The sequence below is a fragment of the Takifugu rubripes genome, chromosome 18 (assembly GCF_901000725.2).
Source record: "Takifugu rubripes chromosome 18, fTakRub1.2, whole genome shotgun sequence".
NCBI lineage: Eukaryota > Metazoa > Chordata > Actinopteri > Tetraodontiformes > Tetraodontidae > Takifugu > Takifugu rubripes.
Genome location: NC_042302.1, coordinates 2,433,003 through 2,448,174, shown reverse-complemented (window position 1 = coordinate 2,448,174; position 15,172 = coordinate 2,433,003). Strand labels below are relative to the sequence as shown.

At 43.0% G+C, this 15,172-nt stretch overlaps 2 protein-coding genes across 4 annotated transcripts; one reads left to right on the top strand and one right to left on the bottom strand.

The window, feature by feature from the left end:
• The first annotated feature begins 294 nt into the window (after window positions 1-294).
• Window positions 295-7,324, top strand: rab3ip (RAB3A interacting protein (rabin3)). 3 transcript variants are annotated; one of them, XM_011613197.2, is made up of 13 exons: window positions 295-450; window positions 2,464-2,567; window positions 2,925-3,041; window positions 3,339-3,490; window positions 3,569-3,740; window positions 4,122-4,217; window positions 4,594-4,671; window positions 4,928-5,140; window positions 5,227-5,355; window positions 5,582-5,694; window positions 5,778-5,877; window positions 6,067-6,136; window positions 6,225-7,324. In XM_011613197.2, exons 3-13 carry the CDS (start codon window positions 2,952-2,954, stop codon window positions 6,305-6,307), a joined length of 1,296 nt encoding a protein of 431 aa, XP_011611499.1. In that variant the 5' UTR covers window positions 295-450; window positions 2,464-2,567; window positions 2,925-2,951; the 3' UTR covers window positions 6,308-7,324. The 3 variants fall into 3 exon arrangements, with proteins under 3 accessions (XP_011611499.1, XP_029681612.1, XP_011611500.1); XM_011613198.2 differs by having other exon boundaries at window positions 318-423; XM_029825752.1 differs by lacking the exon at window positions 4,122-4,217.
• A 470-nt stretch (window positions 7,325-7,794) lies between these two features.
• Window positions 7,795-11,752, bottom strand: tmem19 (transmembrane protein 19). The gene is made up of 8 exons (XM_003972677.3): window positions 11,552-11,752; window positions 10,886-11,024; window positions 10,500-10,613; window positions 9,373-9,510; window positions 9,238-9,314; window positions 8,981-9,158; window positions 8,623-8,832; window positions 7,795-8,475 (listed from the first exon to the last, which is right to left on the bottom strand). Exons 2-8 carry the CDS (start codon window positions 11,013-11,015, stop codon window positions 8,315-8,317), a joined length of 1,008 nt encoding a protein of 335 aa, XP_003972726.1. The 5' UTR covers window positions 11,016-11,024; window positions 11,552-11,752; the 3' UTR covers window positions 7,795-8,314.
• Between the last annotated feature and the right edge of the window lie 3,420 nt (window positions 11,753-15,172).

Sequence of the window (15,172 nt, the reverse complement as noted above, 5' to 3'; positions counted from 1 at the left end):
TTTTTATTGCCATTGTGTAATAATAACAATAATCACAGCAGTAATCACTGGCAATTAAGTTCTTAGGTTTCATCCTCCAATAGGAGCAAAAGTAAAAAAGAATACGGTAAAAAATTAGTGATTAGCGCAAACATTATCACATATATAGAGGAGGTGGACAATCAAATATATTATAACATGTTATAAATTTTCCTGAGGTCATACTGCGTTTATTCAAATATACATTTTACACAGCTACACTAAATATCTGGACAAGCACTAGGGGTGTATTTTTCCAGCGCCGTTTCCCATATTTCCAAGTGGTCCATAAACACACCGTCATTCGGTTGGAGTGTTTCGGTCTGACAGCCTCCCGGATGGTCCGTCTGGCTCTCTGCCGGTTTGTTTGTTTGACGGCTTCGTCCAGCACATTATTTCGAAAAGGTAACTAGGGCTGCAGTCTTCACAGAGGTGAGTTTCCAGCTTAACCTCTGTTATTGTTGATATTATTACAAGTTGGGGAGACTCGTCGAGCCTGTCGAGTTGTCGCTGCTCCATGTATAAACATCACTAGGCTCATGTGCCAGTTATCGGACACTTAGCCGTCTGGCGATATATCTCTGTTACTTTTTAACCTAGCTAGCTTTAAGACCGTTCATGTGTATTATTATTTAATTATTCGTTTCTCGTTTTATCAGGAACTCAAATTGATATGATTAATCATCGGTAAAATTGCGCTGTTCCCAGAATGGAAGCAGGGCTTTAGGAATCCCTCTGCTTGCGAATAATGGCGATAAAGCTAAGATTTATGCAGAAAACAGAGGCATTTCCCCCCCCAAAAAAATATCAACGTTGACATGACTTGGTTATCTACCTTTTGCAATATGTTAGCAAACAATAATAGATGGAAGACGGCAGTTTTACCTCTGAATGAGTCTGTTTTTTACGTTAGCCTAGCTGATGGACGTGCAGCACTGACGTTAGCTCTTTCTAGTAATGAAACCTTATCTGACACAGCCGAGAACCTGCTTTCATACATCATTAATGCTCATGGTGTAAGTTAACATCCGTGCCTTATTTCTATCGACATTTGTAAAGTAGCTGTTAACCCGCTGGTTAATCTTAAATCTAGGCTAGCCGCGGCCAACCCAGCGTTCGCCGTCCCTGCACCCTGACCCAGGTGTTTACACGGACCCAGTCCAGAATATTTGAGTCATGTGGTCATAAATCAGCGTGATGTTTCTCCTTCTCCTGGTCAGCACACGGATAACTCCATAATACGCATCAGCAGCCTGGACCTAACGCAATAGCTGCTAATCATGTGAATGGACATTGGGGCTGTTGTCACTGTGGAGCCAGCTAATTCTGCAGACGCTGCAGATCCTCAGCAAAGTTTCATGGTTTTCATCACAACAAACGCAGACAGTTTGGGTCAGCTGACCTTTAAAATCAGTAGTTTTTAGCCATTCCGAGGACAAGTCGACGGCAGCAATCCAGATTAGATGTCTGGCCAGGACCTTCAAGGTTTGGTGTAAACACACAGGATAATCTTTATCAGATCTGGAGTAACTGGATCCTACAGCATCCCTCCGGGTGTCAGGTTACTATGGCCCATCAAGCACTGTTACCATGGAGATGTGGTGGGAGGAGGGGTTAGTTTGTTTGCTAAACTGGAGTTCATCCAGTTTTTGACAGGCTAATACTGTCACCCGTGCATGTCATTGTGTCTTACATCTGCACGTGTGTGTTCACTGATGTTATTTGGTTCTACTTTATCTTTTAATTAGATTAATTTCAATCAGAATATATAACATGCTTTTGATTGTGGTACATCTAAGGGGTTTCTTGCTAAACTAGCGACCCGGAGGCACAAAGATAATAATCTGAGTGATGCTATTTCTTTGTATTTGCTGCTTTTTCAATGATTTGTGGACCGAGCCTTTGCTTTCCTGGTATTTCAAAAATGCGAGCGATCGTCCAGGTTTCCATCAAAGAGGTATAAATTTACTGTTACTGTTATTTCTGCTAAAAACTACACGGTGCAGACGCACACCAGAGGGAGGAAACATTAAAAGGAAACGACAACTGACACGTTTGATAGTCGCACTCTTACAGGGCTTACAGGTGGGTGTGACGCATGACGTGACTGTTCTGAGTCTGTTTTATGTCTTCGAGTGTGTGGAATTAGCTGCTGCGCCAATATAGTAAAAGGAGGACACTCCCACCAGTTACCTGAGCAGGTGAGACTGGTGTGCTGAAGCAGGTTAGCGGGACAAACAAATCAGCAGAAGCTGATGCAGTGGACGGGCTCCCGACTGAAAGTACAGTGGGTGACGTCTTTGATCTTTGTTCTCACCAATGAAACCAGGAATTTGAGCCGCTCCCCAAGTATCTGACAACTTCCTGTTGCTGGCTGGACTTTGTTTTGTGGGTCAAACTCCATCAGACAGAAAAGAATAGATCAAATGTCTGTCTGTCTTTCAGGGGTGAGGACGGTCTTCAACTATCATCCAGCTGACTTGCTCTACACTGTGGATCTGCGAGTCTCCATCAGTCCATCCAGCTTTTACATCCATTGCTGCATGATGGTAACACACACACACACACAAACACACATCAAGCACTACACAGTCTTGACAACTGAGCTGCAACTAAGGTTTCTTATTCCTATTTTATTAGTTTAGTTTTCCTGTCAGACTAGTGTCGGTCTAAAACGGTGTGAACACATTGACAACATAATCTTGTGTTTTATTCGTTTCACATTTTAAGCATTTCAAATATAAAATTCCAGTCTTGTTCCAGTAGCTGTTCTGGTTTTACTGATTCCCTGAACTCGCCTGCAATAACAGTCAAAAAACAAAAAGGGCTCATGTGCACAGCAGCTTTTTAGCTGAAGGCTAACGTGCTAACGTGCTAACGTGCGTGCCTTTGTGTGCTGCCTGCAGAGCGTATGATGTCCTGGAGCAGCTGCTATGGCCTGCAGCGGCGGTCAGAGCAATGCAGAGACTCTGGAGGGCTTCCACGAGGTGAACCTGGCCTCCCCCACCACTCCTGACCTTCAGGTAGGAACGGGTGTGTTGACAGAAGCCTGCTGGTACCACGTGACCTGTTCAGGTGCGTCCTGAGCTGCGCCCTCTGCTGCTTTTAATCAGGGAGCAGGAGTTAATTTTAGATCCAGGAGCCGCGCTCATACATCCTGTCTGACTTGTTTGGTGTCTTCAAGTTGCTCGGTGTGCGACGACTTAAAATTAGATCCAGGATTCGTGGCCAAGGTTGCTGTAAACCAATCAGAATCCCTGAGGTCGGCCCCGCTCTCCCTGTCAACCGCCGCTGACTTTCTGCCATTCGCGTTGTTGCAGAACCAAGCAGAGCAGCGTCCCGCTGCCCGTCACTGCACCCCGCCCACTTCTCTCTATCGCACCCACTCCCTGGGAGGCCGCACCTCCCTGTGTGCCGACCAGCTCCCCACGCAGCCCGTTTACTCCACGCCGCGGCCCAGCCACAATGGAAGGTACGGGATTGGCCCCGCGGTCCAAGCAGGGAGCGCTGTAAACGTCTTTCATTGTGGTTTCTGATGGTTACGCTGCAGTGTATCGGGCCAGGAGGCGGAGTCTGCAGACGGAAACCTCCTGTCGGGGGAGGATGGCGAGGAGTGCGGCGCTCTGAGCGAGAGCCTGTCGCGGCTGCGCAGCCCGTCAGTGATGGAGGTCCGAGAGAAAGGATACGAGAGGCTTAAGGAGGAGCTGGCCAAGGCCCAGAGGGTACACACACACACACACACACACACGGAGTATTTGTGGTTGGACTTTGTGTACGTGTGTCTATGTGTGTGTCCCTGCATGTGCGAGCGTGTGTGTGTACCTCAGTTGTACACAGTGCTCATCATGTCTTTGGTTATTTGCTTACATTTGTTATGATTTATAACCTTATTTCCAAGAGGATCAAAGCTACGTATATTTGGAGGAAGAATTCAGATAAAAATCACAATTTCAGTCCAGATCCCCCGAAAGAGTTTTCTGAATCCTCTTTAGCCCGTTTGCACATCTCACTTATTATTTCCTCATGTTTCCTTGTCACACTGTTCATTTGGCAGTTTTGTTTTGTGGTGTATTTTTGTGTGCCTGCACGTTTGTGTGCGTAAGGAGCTGCTGTTGAAGGATGAGGAGTGTGAGAGGTTGTCTAAAGTCAGAGACCAGCTTGGCCAGGAGCTGGAGGAGCTCACCGCCAGTCTGTTCCAGGTCGGTCCACACCCTCCTGCCCACCTCCTGCTCTCTGTTTACTCTTTTCCTCCTAAAGCAACAAACACACACACACATTGAATACTGACAGTCACAGCTGGTGTCCAATCATATGAAGAAGCGACAGGGCATCAGCCAATCACAGCACAGCTCTATTTATGTACATATCATATAGACTGTCGTGTTGTCTCACTCCTTGGTGATCATTGTTGTCATCAGTCTATTGTGTTGTTTTTATTTTTTTTTGCCTCCAATAATCAATCTCGGTGTCCCTAAATCAGTCGAAGCTGTTTGTCTCCTTCATGTTTCTTTTCTGCTTTGTTCTTCTCCATCTTCTCATCACTGAAACTGCTTCTGTTTTTATCTTTTTTTCCAGGAAGCCCATAAAATGGTCCACGAAGCGAACATCAAACAGGCGAATGCCGAGAAACAGCTGAAGGAAGCTCTGGGAAAGGTGACGATCCCAGTCGCTCGTTGTCCGTCCTCTGCTCTGATCTGTGGTGAAAGAAACTGCACGAGTACATTGAGTCTTCGGAACTCCGCTGAACATCACATGCATTTTGGGATAGATGTCGTGCTCTATATAGGGATTAGGGAGTGGGTTCAGAGACAGCCTGAAACTCTTTCTTTCCAGTTCGTCCGAGTTCGGTTCGATTTTAGAGTTTGTTGTCAGTGTTGCCATGGTAACAATGATTCGTTTATCTCCTAAGATCGACGTCCTCCAGGCCGAGGTCCAAGCTTTGAAGACGTTAGTGCTTTCCTCCCCCACCTCCCCTGTTGGTGAACTCCCCTCTGTTGGAGGAGGGGGGGTGAAGACGCCTTTCAGGAAGGGACACAGCAGAAACAAGAGCACATCGTCGGCCATCTTGGGGACGCAGCCCGACCCGTCTGCAACGCAGCCCATCGTTCGAGAGTGTAGAGAGGTAGGAGGAGTCGGGGGACGCGCCTCGTGCTCGTCCAGTCTGAAACTTCTCAGAAAGACTTTAGAACAAACTGCTGTCACGTGCAGGTGGACAATCAGCTGTTCAGTGACTTTAAGGCATGGAAGGAGGAGCCAACGCTGGACCGGAGCTGCTGCTTCCTGCAGAGGGTTTACCGTGAAGACATCTACCCCTGTTTGACCTTCAGCAAGAGCGAGGTACGCAGCGAGGAACACGCTTCATCTCAGAAAATGTACATTATTCATCCAACCATCTAAATCTAGTAATTTTGGCGATGGCGACACCTAGTGGCTCATAATGACATGACGTCTAACGCTTAAGTGAGACGAGCTGTCCGAAAATGTGCCCTTTTTAAGTTGGTTAACTCGCACATTTCAGGAGTTTTTAAGACTGGAAGATGATCTGCTGTCCTCTCCTTCTCAGCTCGGGTCAGCCATCTTGGAGGCCGTGGAGCATAACGCTCTCAGTGTCGAGCCAGTCGGATTCCAGACGCTCCCTGTGGTCAAAGCCTCAGCGGTGGAGTGTGGGGGACCAAAGTGAGAACATGCATAAACACACGCACGCTCATGAAGGTCAAGTTCACACCGTAACAAATTGTGTATCTCACTGTCTCTCGCAGAAAATGCGCCCTCAGTGGCCAGACCAAAACCTGTAAGCACAGAATTAAGTTTGGAGATTCGTCCAACTATTACTACATTTCTCCCTACTGTAGATACAGAGTGAGTTCACACACACACACACACACACACACACACACATATATACACAGTTCTGCTGTGAATGGACAGAAGCTGTTAAACCTAAAGAACAAACGCAGCTCTGATTGGAGTAAACCTGTATCCATATTTATGATAAACATGACCAACGAAGCACATTTTCACTTTAATTCTCTGGTTTTTGTTTCTCAGATCACAACTGTGTGTAACTTCTTCACGTACATTCGATACATCCAGCAGGGGCTGGTGAAACAGCAAGACGGTGAGACGATTAACAGCAATTCTGATTGAATATACGTTGACACCTGTGGCGTCGTGTGACCGATGCGCTTGCTGCATCGTGTGTTTAGCCGAGCAGATGTTCTGGGAGGTGATGCAGCTCCGCAGAGAGATGTCCTTGGCTAAACTCGGCTACTATAAAGACCAGCTGTGACAGAGCAACGGCCCTGCTGTGAAGCCCCGCCCCTCCCGCGTTCTTTGCCCCGCCCCTCCTAACGTGAGCGTGCTCAGTGTGAGAGAAACCTGCTGGAACCCAGCGATGATTAAAGACTGATGTTTATGAGACACTCTGACTTTTCTTAAGACAGTTAAACTTGTCAAACGTTGACGTTAAAACACATCTGTCATATGACGCATTTACTTCAGATCCCTCCTTCGAACGAGAAACTGATGAGATGAGGTGAAGACCGGGAAAATGCTGAGTCAGATTTTGTGAAATAACTGTGTGCCAGCTAAAATGGCAAAATTTGAAGAATTAAGTTGTCCAAACCATTTCTGCAGTGACTAATCTTGAAAAATTACTATTATTCCACACCCCATTGAATATTTAAGAGTTTTTTTTGGTTTTTTTTTTAAAACAAAAAAACATTTGCCCTTCAAATATTTGACGTGTTTAGTTTCTCACAGACGGCCAATGTCGTCACCTCGCTGATCTGAAGTCTGAGCTGAACCCTGTAAGTCCTTACAGACCAAATTATTGTTTACAAAATCAGCCTATAAGCTGCGTTATGATTATTATATGTTGTTGGAACTTAAGTATAGTCAATGCAGCCATAGACTCTGGGTCCAGACCTGTTTAAATCAACTCTACAAGCCTGTTTGGAAATTAATGAACTGTTAGCAGTGTTTGCATTAATTTAATTTACAACAACAAATCTATTTATAACCTCTTTAAGAAGAAGTTTGTCTGGGTGATTTCAGACTACATTTTTGGCTAAGCACTATTCTGATTCTTAACACTAAGGAATTAAAAGGTCTCTTTTTTATAATCATGGTGGGTTTAGTTAATCAGATATGTGGAGAGAAACCCGAGCATTTGAATGCAGTTGTGTAAAATCTGTCTGTTTTCTTTCAACCTTGATTCCCTCTTAAAGTTCAGCGTCACTCTTCCCTGTTTGGTTTAGTGCCTTTTTCTCAGACACTCCGAAATAAAAACAGTGATACCTCTGGAAGCCATCAGTGTCTGTGGTGTCTGTTCCCTCCTCGCACCGGGTTAGAGGGATGCTCATGTTCACGTCAACGACGCTGACCTATCTACATAGGCTGCTTCGGTCAGAACAATATCTCAGCATCATCGGAGTCGCAGCAGGAAACACTTGATGGAGGGCAACCTGATCCACGGGCGTTTGGAAAATTCAAACGTTAGACCATCTTCACTCAGCAGGGATCTTTGACCACATTTAACATCTTTGTTATGAGAAACTCAAAAGATTTGATCATTTCGATGCCGCCAGAGTAATCAGCAAAGCAGGTTGTATCATTATAGTTCACTGTTGCAAATGCAGTTCATCAGTAAAATGATCTCATTGTAAGTTTAAAGACAGATACCACAGTTTTTAACGTTTCCCAAAAACCAGTGAAATCATCACAGCGTGAAGAACAGAAGAGCGTAACGCCACAGGGCGACCACAGAAGAGAGGCTTGTTTCAGATTAGGTTTACTCAGTCAGAAATTGCTTTAAGTGACAACTTTCCGTGATAAGACTTCAGATAAAAATAATTTATAATGTTAGGGTGACGAGTCATAGATTTAAGTTGTGAAACAAGGACCTGATTATTTATTTTTTGTTCAAAATGTCGCACAAGTAGATTGTTGCTAACCTTTTAGCGCAGTGAATGAATGGTTAAATAATTGTTTATTTTTTCTGTAGTCCCAATTTTTTTTTTTTTTTTTTAAATTACAAAAGTTTTTACTGAAGTTTCTGTCACTGGCTCCTGATCACCGGACTCATCTTTGAAGCCAAGCTGAGAAACATTTCTAAAGATATCGGACACATGAAAGTTTACTCGGAAACAGTCGGCAGAGTTTTTACATTAGCCTCACTCAGGGAAACATGATGCTAAATCAATGTTTTAAGTTACCGTCTTCTTTTCCTTGACCCCTGCTGCGAGCACGATCCTCTCCTGTCATGTGATGTTTCTGAAAAATCCTTTGCTTCACACTATCGTGGCCACACCCCCCACGCCAGCCCGGGCAGGATGAGTGCGATGAGGATGGAGGAGAACAGGTTGACTGCATTGTTGTCCAAAATGGGTTTTCCGCAGATTCTCTGGGTTGTGGCCGACTCGTAGCTGACCACCTTTCCGATGCTAACGTCGAAGCCTGAAAGAGTTTTCAAGAAGTCCGGAATATGCCAACATTTCCATTTGCCGACTGATTTACATGCATAGTTCAGACACTGTTCAGTTAAATGCTCTGTTTCAAACACACATCGTAGGCTGGTGCGCAGCACAACAGATATGTAGCTACCTGAATACTGCATGTGAGCTCCAATGAAAGAGTCCAACATGGAGCCCAGCAGGCCGGCCACGCCCCCGTACACGATGAGGGGCCACTGAGGGTCGGCCACATGCAGGTCGTTGACCAGCAGCAGCTGTGTCACAAAGTAAGCTGCCCCCACCAGCAGCCCGCCGAGAAAGCTGGCGATCAGTCCAACCAGGGTCACGCCGCCATTCGTACCTTTACAATTAAAACATTGGCAGCAACGTCGCAAAAATGAGCCGTTTTGTATTATGGGGCGGAGCCACCACGGTACCTTGCTAAGTGTCGCTGTGTTTGTAGTTGGCTTTGAGAAAAATTAAAACAGGAAGTGTAGAACCAGACTCACCTGCTGGAACCTCATTCCAGGTGGTGATAAGTCTCGGCTGTGACTGGCTGAGGACAGGCCCCACCTCTGAGGCCCAGGTGTCTCCGGTGCTGCAGGCCAAGGCACCCAGCAGGGACAAGCACATCCAGGAGGCCGAGTACTGTTTACCAAAATCGATGGGGATCTCCCCTGGGCCCACCTGCCAACACAGGAACCATCTATAATCAATCAGTCAATCATATGTATTGAGTTCGTTCTGCCTTTAGTCAGCTGATCACCTCGATCATATAGAGGAGGGCCAGCTCAGCTGGGACGCCTCCGTTACAGAAGACCTGAATCCAGTTTCTCTGTCCGCCTGCAACAGAAATAATTAAAAAATCCAAAAATCTAATTTGCGGCACAACCCTCCTCACCTTCTCTGTATTCCGGGTCAATTTTCTTCTTCTGCGCTGCACCCCAGCGGGTCAGTCGGGAGGAGGTGATGAAGAAGGCCAGCAGGGAAGAGAAGAAGCTGTAATTGGCCATCGTCAGCACAAACCCGACAAGGAGAGCTGCAAAACACCCATTAAACAGGAATTACTGAGAGACAAATAAGGTTCTGGGATCACAGTGTCATTTTGAAATCAGCATTTGTGACTAAAATAAAGCTGTTTGTGTGTTATTATCAACTGAAATAAAGCTACAAGCTAATTCTCTGATTTAAAGATATGGTTAAAAAAAAAATAAAAAAATCACATGGTTGGAATTCCATTCCTCCAAACTAAATGAGGCGATTGGTTACAAGGTCTGCCTTTTAACTAAATTGGGTCGTCTTATCATCTTGAAGGCCTGCCGATTATGTTACTTGATTCCATCTGAAACCACAGAAGAATCTGGCTCGCAGCAGCCAAAACTGAGCGATTATTGTTAGAGTGCTAGACAGAAGGGAGACAAAGAGCTTGCTCTTTGCTGGGTTCTGCGTGCCAAAAATCTCCCCTCTGGTTATTCGGATTGGCGGCTGCACGTCATAAACATCATATTAAATTAAGGTTAAAGGTGTTGTGCCAAGGATCTGAACACATGCTGCTCTCAGATCAGTTACTAATGGGAAAAATGAACCTCTGGCAACAGGAACGACTGTAGTGACGTTGTTTATACAGGTTTCTACACCACTGCACTGTATCACCGTACAGAACTATCGTCTGAGTGTCAAACTGAGCAAATGTTGTGTGTTTTTTTTTTCCCCCATGTTACGTTTTAGTGCCTATAGGCTCAGCACAAAGTACATACATACCTACGCACATATATATATATGTGGAGTGGAGTAAAATGTGGCCGCTGATATAAATGCAAGAAGAATTACTGACTCGTGTCAGGTTCTGTTTTACCATTAAATAGTCAGTTTCAGTTGCATTGTATTATTTTATCACATCGGCCACGGCTCAGTGTTGCTAATGCCTCTGCCCTTGAGCTGTAGCAGACGTGCATGGGTGAGATACTTTGGGGCAAACAGCATGGCTGATCATTTGGGTTTGCAGTTTGGGCACAGGCAGGCACTCACCTCCCAGAGCCCCAGACCGGTCTAAACTCCGTTTTTTAAACCCTCTGACCGTCAGTACAAAGGGAACCAGAATGGAGAACAACCATCGCCATGGTGACACAGGCTGCAGCGTCCCTGCACAAGGAGGAAGATATGCACTAAGACAATAGTGGTGGTTTTCCAGCTTTCATGCATGACAGGATCATGAGACAGGAGCACAAATCTTCCTCAGTTCAGCGCCTAAACAGGCTGCATGTCTGAGGCGTCCCCATTTCACAAAATTCTTTTGCATGCGAGAACAAAAATGCTCTGGAAATGAAGAAAAACTGAGATTCACCACAGAGCACGACCAACGTGGAGCACAAAAAACCAGAGCAAAGACAGGTGAATGGTGAATCAGGGCTCACCAGAGTAGGCACTGATCGTGACAGAGACAATCCAGAAGAAAAGCGAAAGTGCCAGCGTGGCACACAGCACGATCATGTCAGTCATCATCTTGGAGTATTCTTTCATCAGCACCTCGCTTTCAGAGTCCATAGTGGTAAGCTGTAGGACAGAAGACACAGAACACACAATATGATGAGGTCACACACAAACTGTTAAAAGGGACAGGCTTTCTGGAGAGGGAAACAATAAAAAGTCAAAGAAAAAGAAGGTAAAAACTAAAAATAACAGGTTTAATTAGCTGCTCTCAGCGTCGGACGGTTGTGCTGAATGTCAGTAAATGAAAGAGGTCACAGTTTTCAGGAATAAAACTCTCCCTGTTTGGACAAACAACGATCCACTGTTTATCTGCAGCCAGAAAACGAGTGAATATAAACACACGTTGTACAAAATAGCTAAATGTACATCAGCTTTAAACAAAGACGTGGAAAATTTCTATACAATTTTCTATGGGCTTGGATGGAACTGGTTCATGTCGAACAGCTGCTCTTATTTGTTGAAAGCGTGAACGGCTTTAAATAGTATATAAGTTATTCACGCTAATTAAAACTGATAAAAACAAGAAAAAGGTCATCGACTGTTACACATACCGCATAGTAATGATCTATGATTTAAGTGAGAAAACTGACCGGATTTCACCGCAGACATGATGAAGATTTCTTAGTTTCTCCCAACTATCGAAAATTAAGCCACATTAACTTATTGCGGATCATTTATCTCTGCATTTAATTTAGCTACTGTTGTGAACCGTATTTGAAATTAACCTAATATATTCACTCGTCGAGTTGTCCTGCCACTTTCCAATTGAAAGAGCGGAAAGGGGCCAAAATATTTGACGGACCAACTTCCGCAAACAAACCAATGACGATCTTAAAGGAACATTTACCGAAAATTACTGTACGTTAACGTCAATATTTATTTAGTATATTTATATTGACAAATGCAAATATAGTTAAAACTCTGATTTCATTAAGCATATGTGAAAATAAAAACCCCTTCATATACTTTTCCTGGCTTTTCACCTGTTTTCTATTTAATTTTTTTATTAAATGGTCCTTCTATAATACGACCTTTTTTATGGCTTTCCTTTAAAAAACAAGAAAATTAATAAAGCAAAAACACCCACAAACAACCATTATCATCTTTCACTAGCACCTACCTTCTGTTTGACACAATCCTTGTGGAGCCCTTAAATGCTGCTGTACCTTGTGCTGCGTCAATAAAGAGACTCGGCAGTCTAAAGAAAATCCATTTGATTTCCTCTTTTATACTGCGGTCTAAATAACAAGACACCCAGATTTACTGGGCTTCTTTGTATTTTATGAAAGATTATCATATGACTTCATAATTTTTTTTCCAAAAAGGGCTTTATTTTTCTTGGAATTCTTGGATTGCCACAATGCACATGGCCATCCTTGTGAATGTCCAAATTTTTTGGTTTGTTGTTCTGAAGCTAATGTTTTTTAAAAATGTGATTGCAAAATAATACGAATGTTGGGTTTCTTTAAAAATATATTTCATTGATCCTGAGTGACACTCAACTCAATAGACCACATGTATGTGCAGCCCATAGACAGTAACGCACAGCCAACAGTGGCAGGAGATACACAAGAAAGCATATGAACTATTTTTTAAAAATGTGATTAAATCCAATAAGGCCATTAAATGTTGGTTGTTGACATATGTAGTAGTTATTTCAATTATTTTACTTTTCAGTAAAATATAACTGGTCTTTCAGTCAATTTGTTGATAGTTTGGCTAAACCAGCTAAAGTTAAATCATGCAACATATAATTTTTGGTCCTCAAACTGTTTTTGCTGTACTCTGACTCAGCTCATGTAGTGGTTTGTTTTTTAACCAATTTAATACCATTCATATACTGTACTTATTCACTGCAAAGACTTTCTTTTTCATCTAAGAATCAGAATTTAAAGGTTTTTATGTGTTAATGATTAATTCCATGCACCATATCAGCAAAATGCCATTTTATTGTTTGTATTGCACAAACCTACTACATTAAACCATTTATCTAGAAAACTCGATTCAGTTCATGATTTATGAACTGACAAAATAGAAGTTTCAAAATCATGAGGTCAGATCATGACGATGCTTTTATTCTTCTCCCATAAATTATCTCCTGACCTATTAAAAACTGTAGGAACACAAGTCCTCAGATCATCCCACAGCTGAGGATGACACGAATACCATTTTGATGATCAATCATCACAATCACATGTTAAATCATCACAATCCAGTAAAACGTGCTGCTGCATGCTTAAAAAAGGTTTATAATATTAGTGAGAAATCTTTTAAAGGACAGAGAAATGCACAATAAAAATGCCTCGCTTACAGACTCCAAAGACAAAGCCTTATCTATCCTGCAACTCTTCCCACCATTATCCACCATAAAAAGTGAAAATAATCACAGGACCTGGAGGCAGACCCCACTAAAAATACTATTTTTGTCATATGGTGAACAAATATGCTTGTCAAATGATAAGATAAGATAAGATACTTTTATTGTCAATTCACTCCATGTTTTAAACATACAGATAAACTGAAATACCGTTTCTCTTCCCTCTAGTTTATCGTGCTGTAAAACTAAAATAAAAAATAAAAAATGAATTGAATAACATAAAATGAAAATATAAATAAGGCAAAAAAGTGGTAAATAAGGTGCCAAAAACATGAATGTACATACAGTGCAATACAATGAAGTGAGGTAGGTTGCTAGAATAATACAGTCAATAATACAAAAATTTCCCTCTATGTGCAAATTTCAAGGGTTTGTGGAGCGCAATTGTATTTCAGCAGAGTTAAGGTCCTGGGGCAGGGGCAGGGGCAGGGGGCAGGGGGCAGGGGGTGGGGGAGGTAGTGGATAGAGTTCAGCATCCTGACAGCCTGGTGGATAAAACTTTTTGACAGTCTGGTGGAGCAGGCCCAAAGGCCTTCTCCCTGATGGGAGGAGGCTGAAGTCGGGGTGTGAGTTATGTATCTTCAACAACGCTGATGGCTCTTCGGGTGAGGCGGGTGTGGAAAATGTTTGTGAGGGTGAGCAGTGGCTGCATTCACTATGCGTTGCAGAGTCTTTCGGCAGGAGGCGGTGCAGTCTCCATACCATACAGTAACACAGCCAGTGATGATGCTCTCAATGGTGCCTCTGCAGAAGGAGCACATGATGGGGGGTGGGACATGTGCTCTACTTTTTTTGCGAAGGAAGTTTAGGCGTGTCTGAGCTTTCCTGGCCAGCTGTGTTGTGTTAGTTGTCCGGGTGAGGTCTTCAGATATGTGTACCCTCAGGAACTTGGTGCTGCTCACCTTCTCCACAGCAGTGCCGTTGATGGTCAGTGGGGGATACTGTGGTGGTCTTCTCCTGAAGTCAGTAACCATCTCTTTGGTCTTCTCTATGTTAAGGAAGAGATTGTTATCTTTGCACCACTGGACCAATGATTGTCTGCAGCGTGATCCTTTTCTTTTTAGAAAATGTTGTGAGAAAGAGACAGAGAGAAAGACAGGGTTAACTGATTCAGATTCAGATTCCTTTGTTTGTCCCACAAAGGGAAATTTACAGCGCAACAACAGCAAAAGCACGCAGAAAAAAAAATTAAAATAAGAATAGAAAATATATAAAAAAGATCATCAAAACAGATCAAAAAGATATAATAATCCAAGAAACTGTCTGACTGTTTTTATAAATCATAATGGCTTGTTAAGGTTTCTATATCATTAATGGTAATATTGCAATTATTGGTGGAATCCAGCTCATCTGTTTTCCTTCTTAAAATGAAAACCAAACTTTCTTCATAATAATCAAGTAAAAAATTATTTTTTACTAACAAATACCACACTGCACGGTATTTTGATTATGATTGCATTCCCCCCTTTGACCACAATGGCTCATTTAAATGTAGATAATTTTAAAAAATATTCCAAAAATATCTTTTCAGGGTTGTTATATATATTTTATTTCCTTCACTCACAAACACACACATACGCATTATGTATATATTGCATAAAATATAGAAATACAGAATTTATTGGGTGCACATGCAGTTTTGACCGTTTTTTGTCTTTTTTGTGCTTCTGTTTCTCAGTATCCATCTCCAGGTATCGCTGACTTCATAGCTGCGTACTGACCTGCTGACCTCTGACCGCACAAACCCACTCAGCCCTTTGATTGATAGCTTGTAATTCAAGTATTTGCATAATTTATTTATTACTTAAATTACATTGACTTTACCAAATACAAT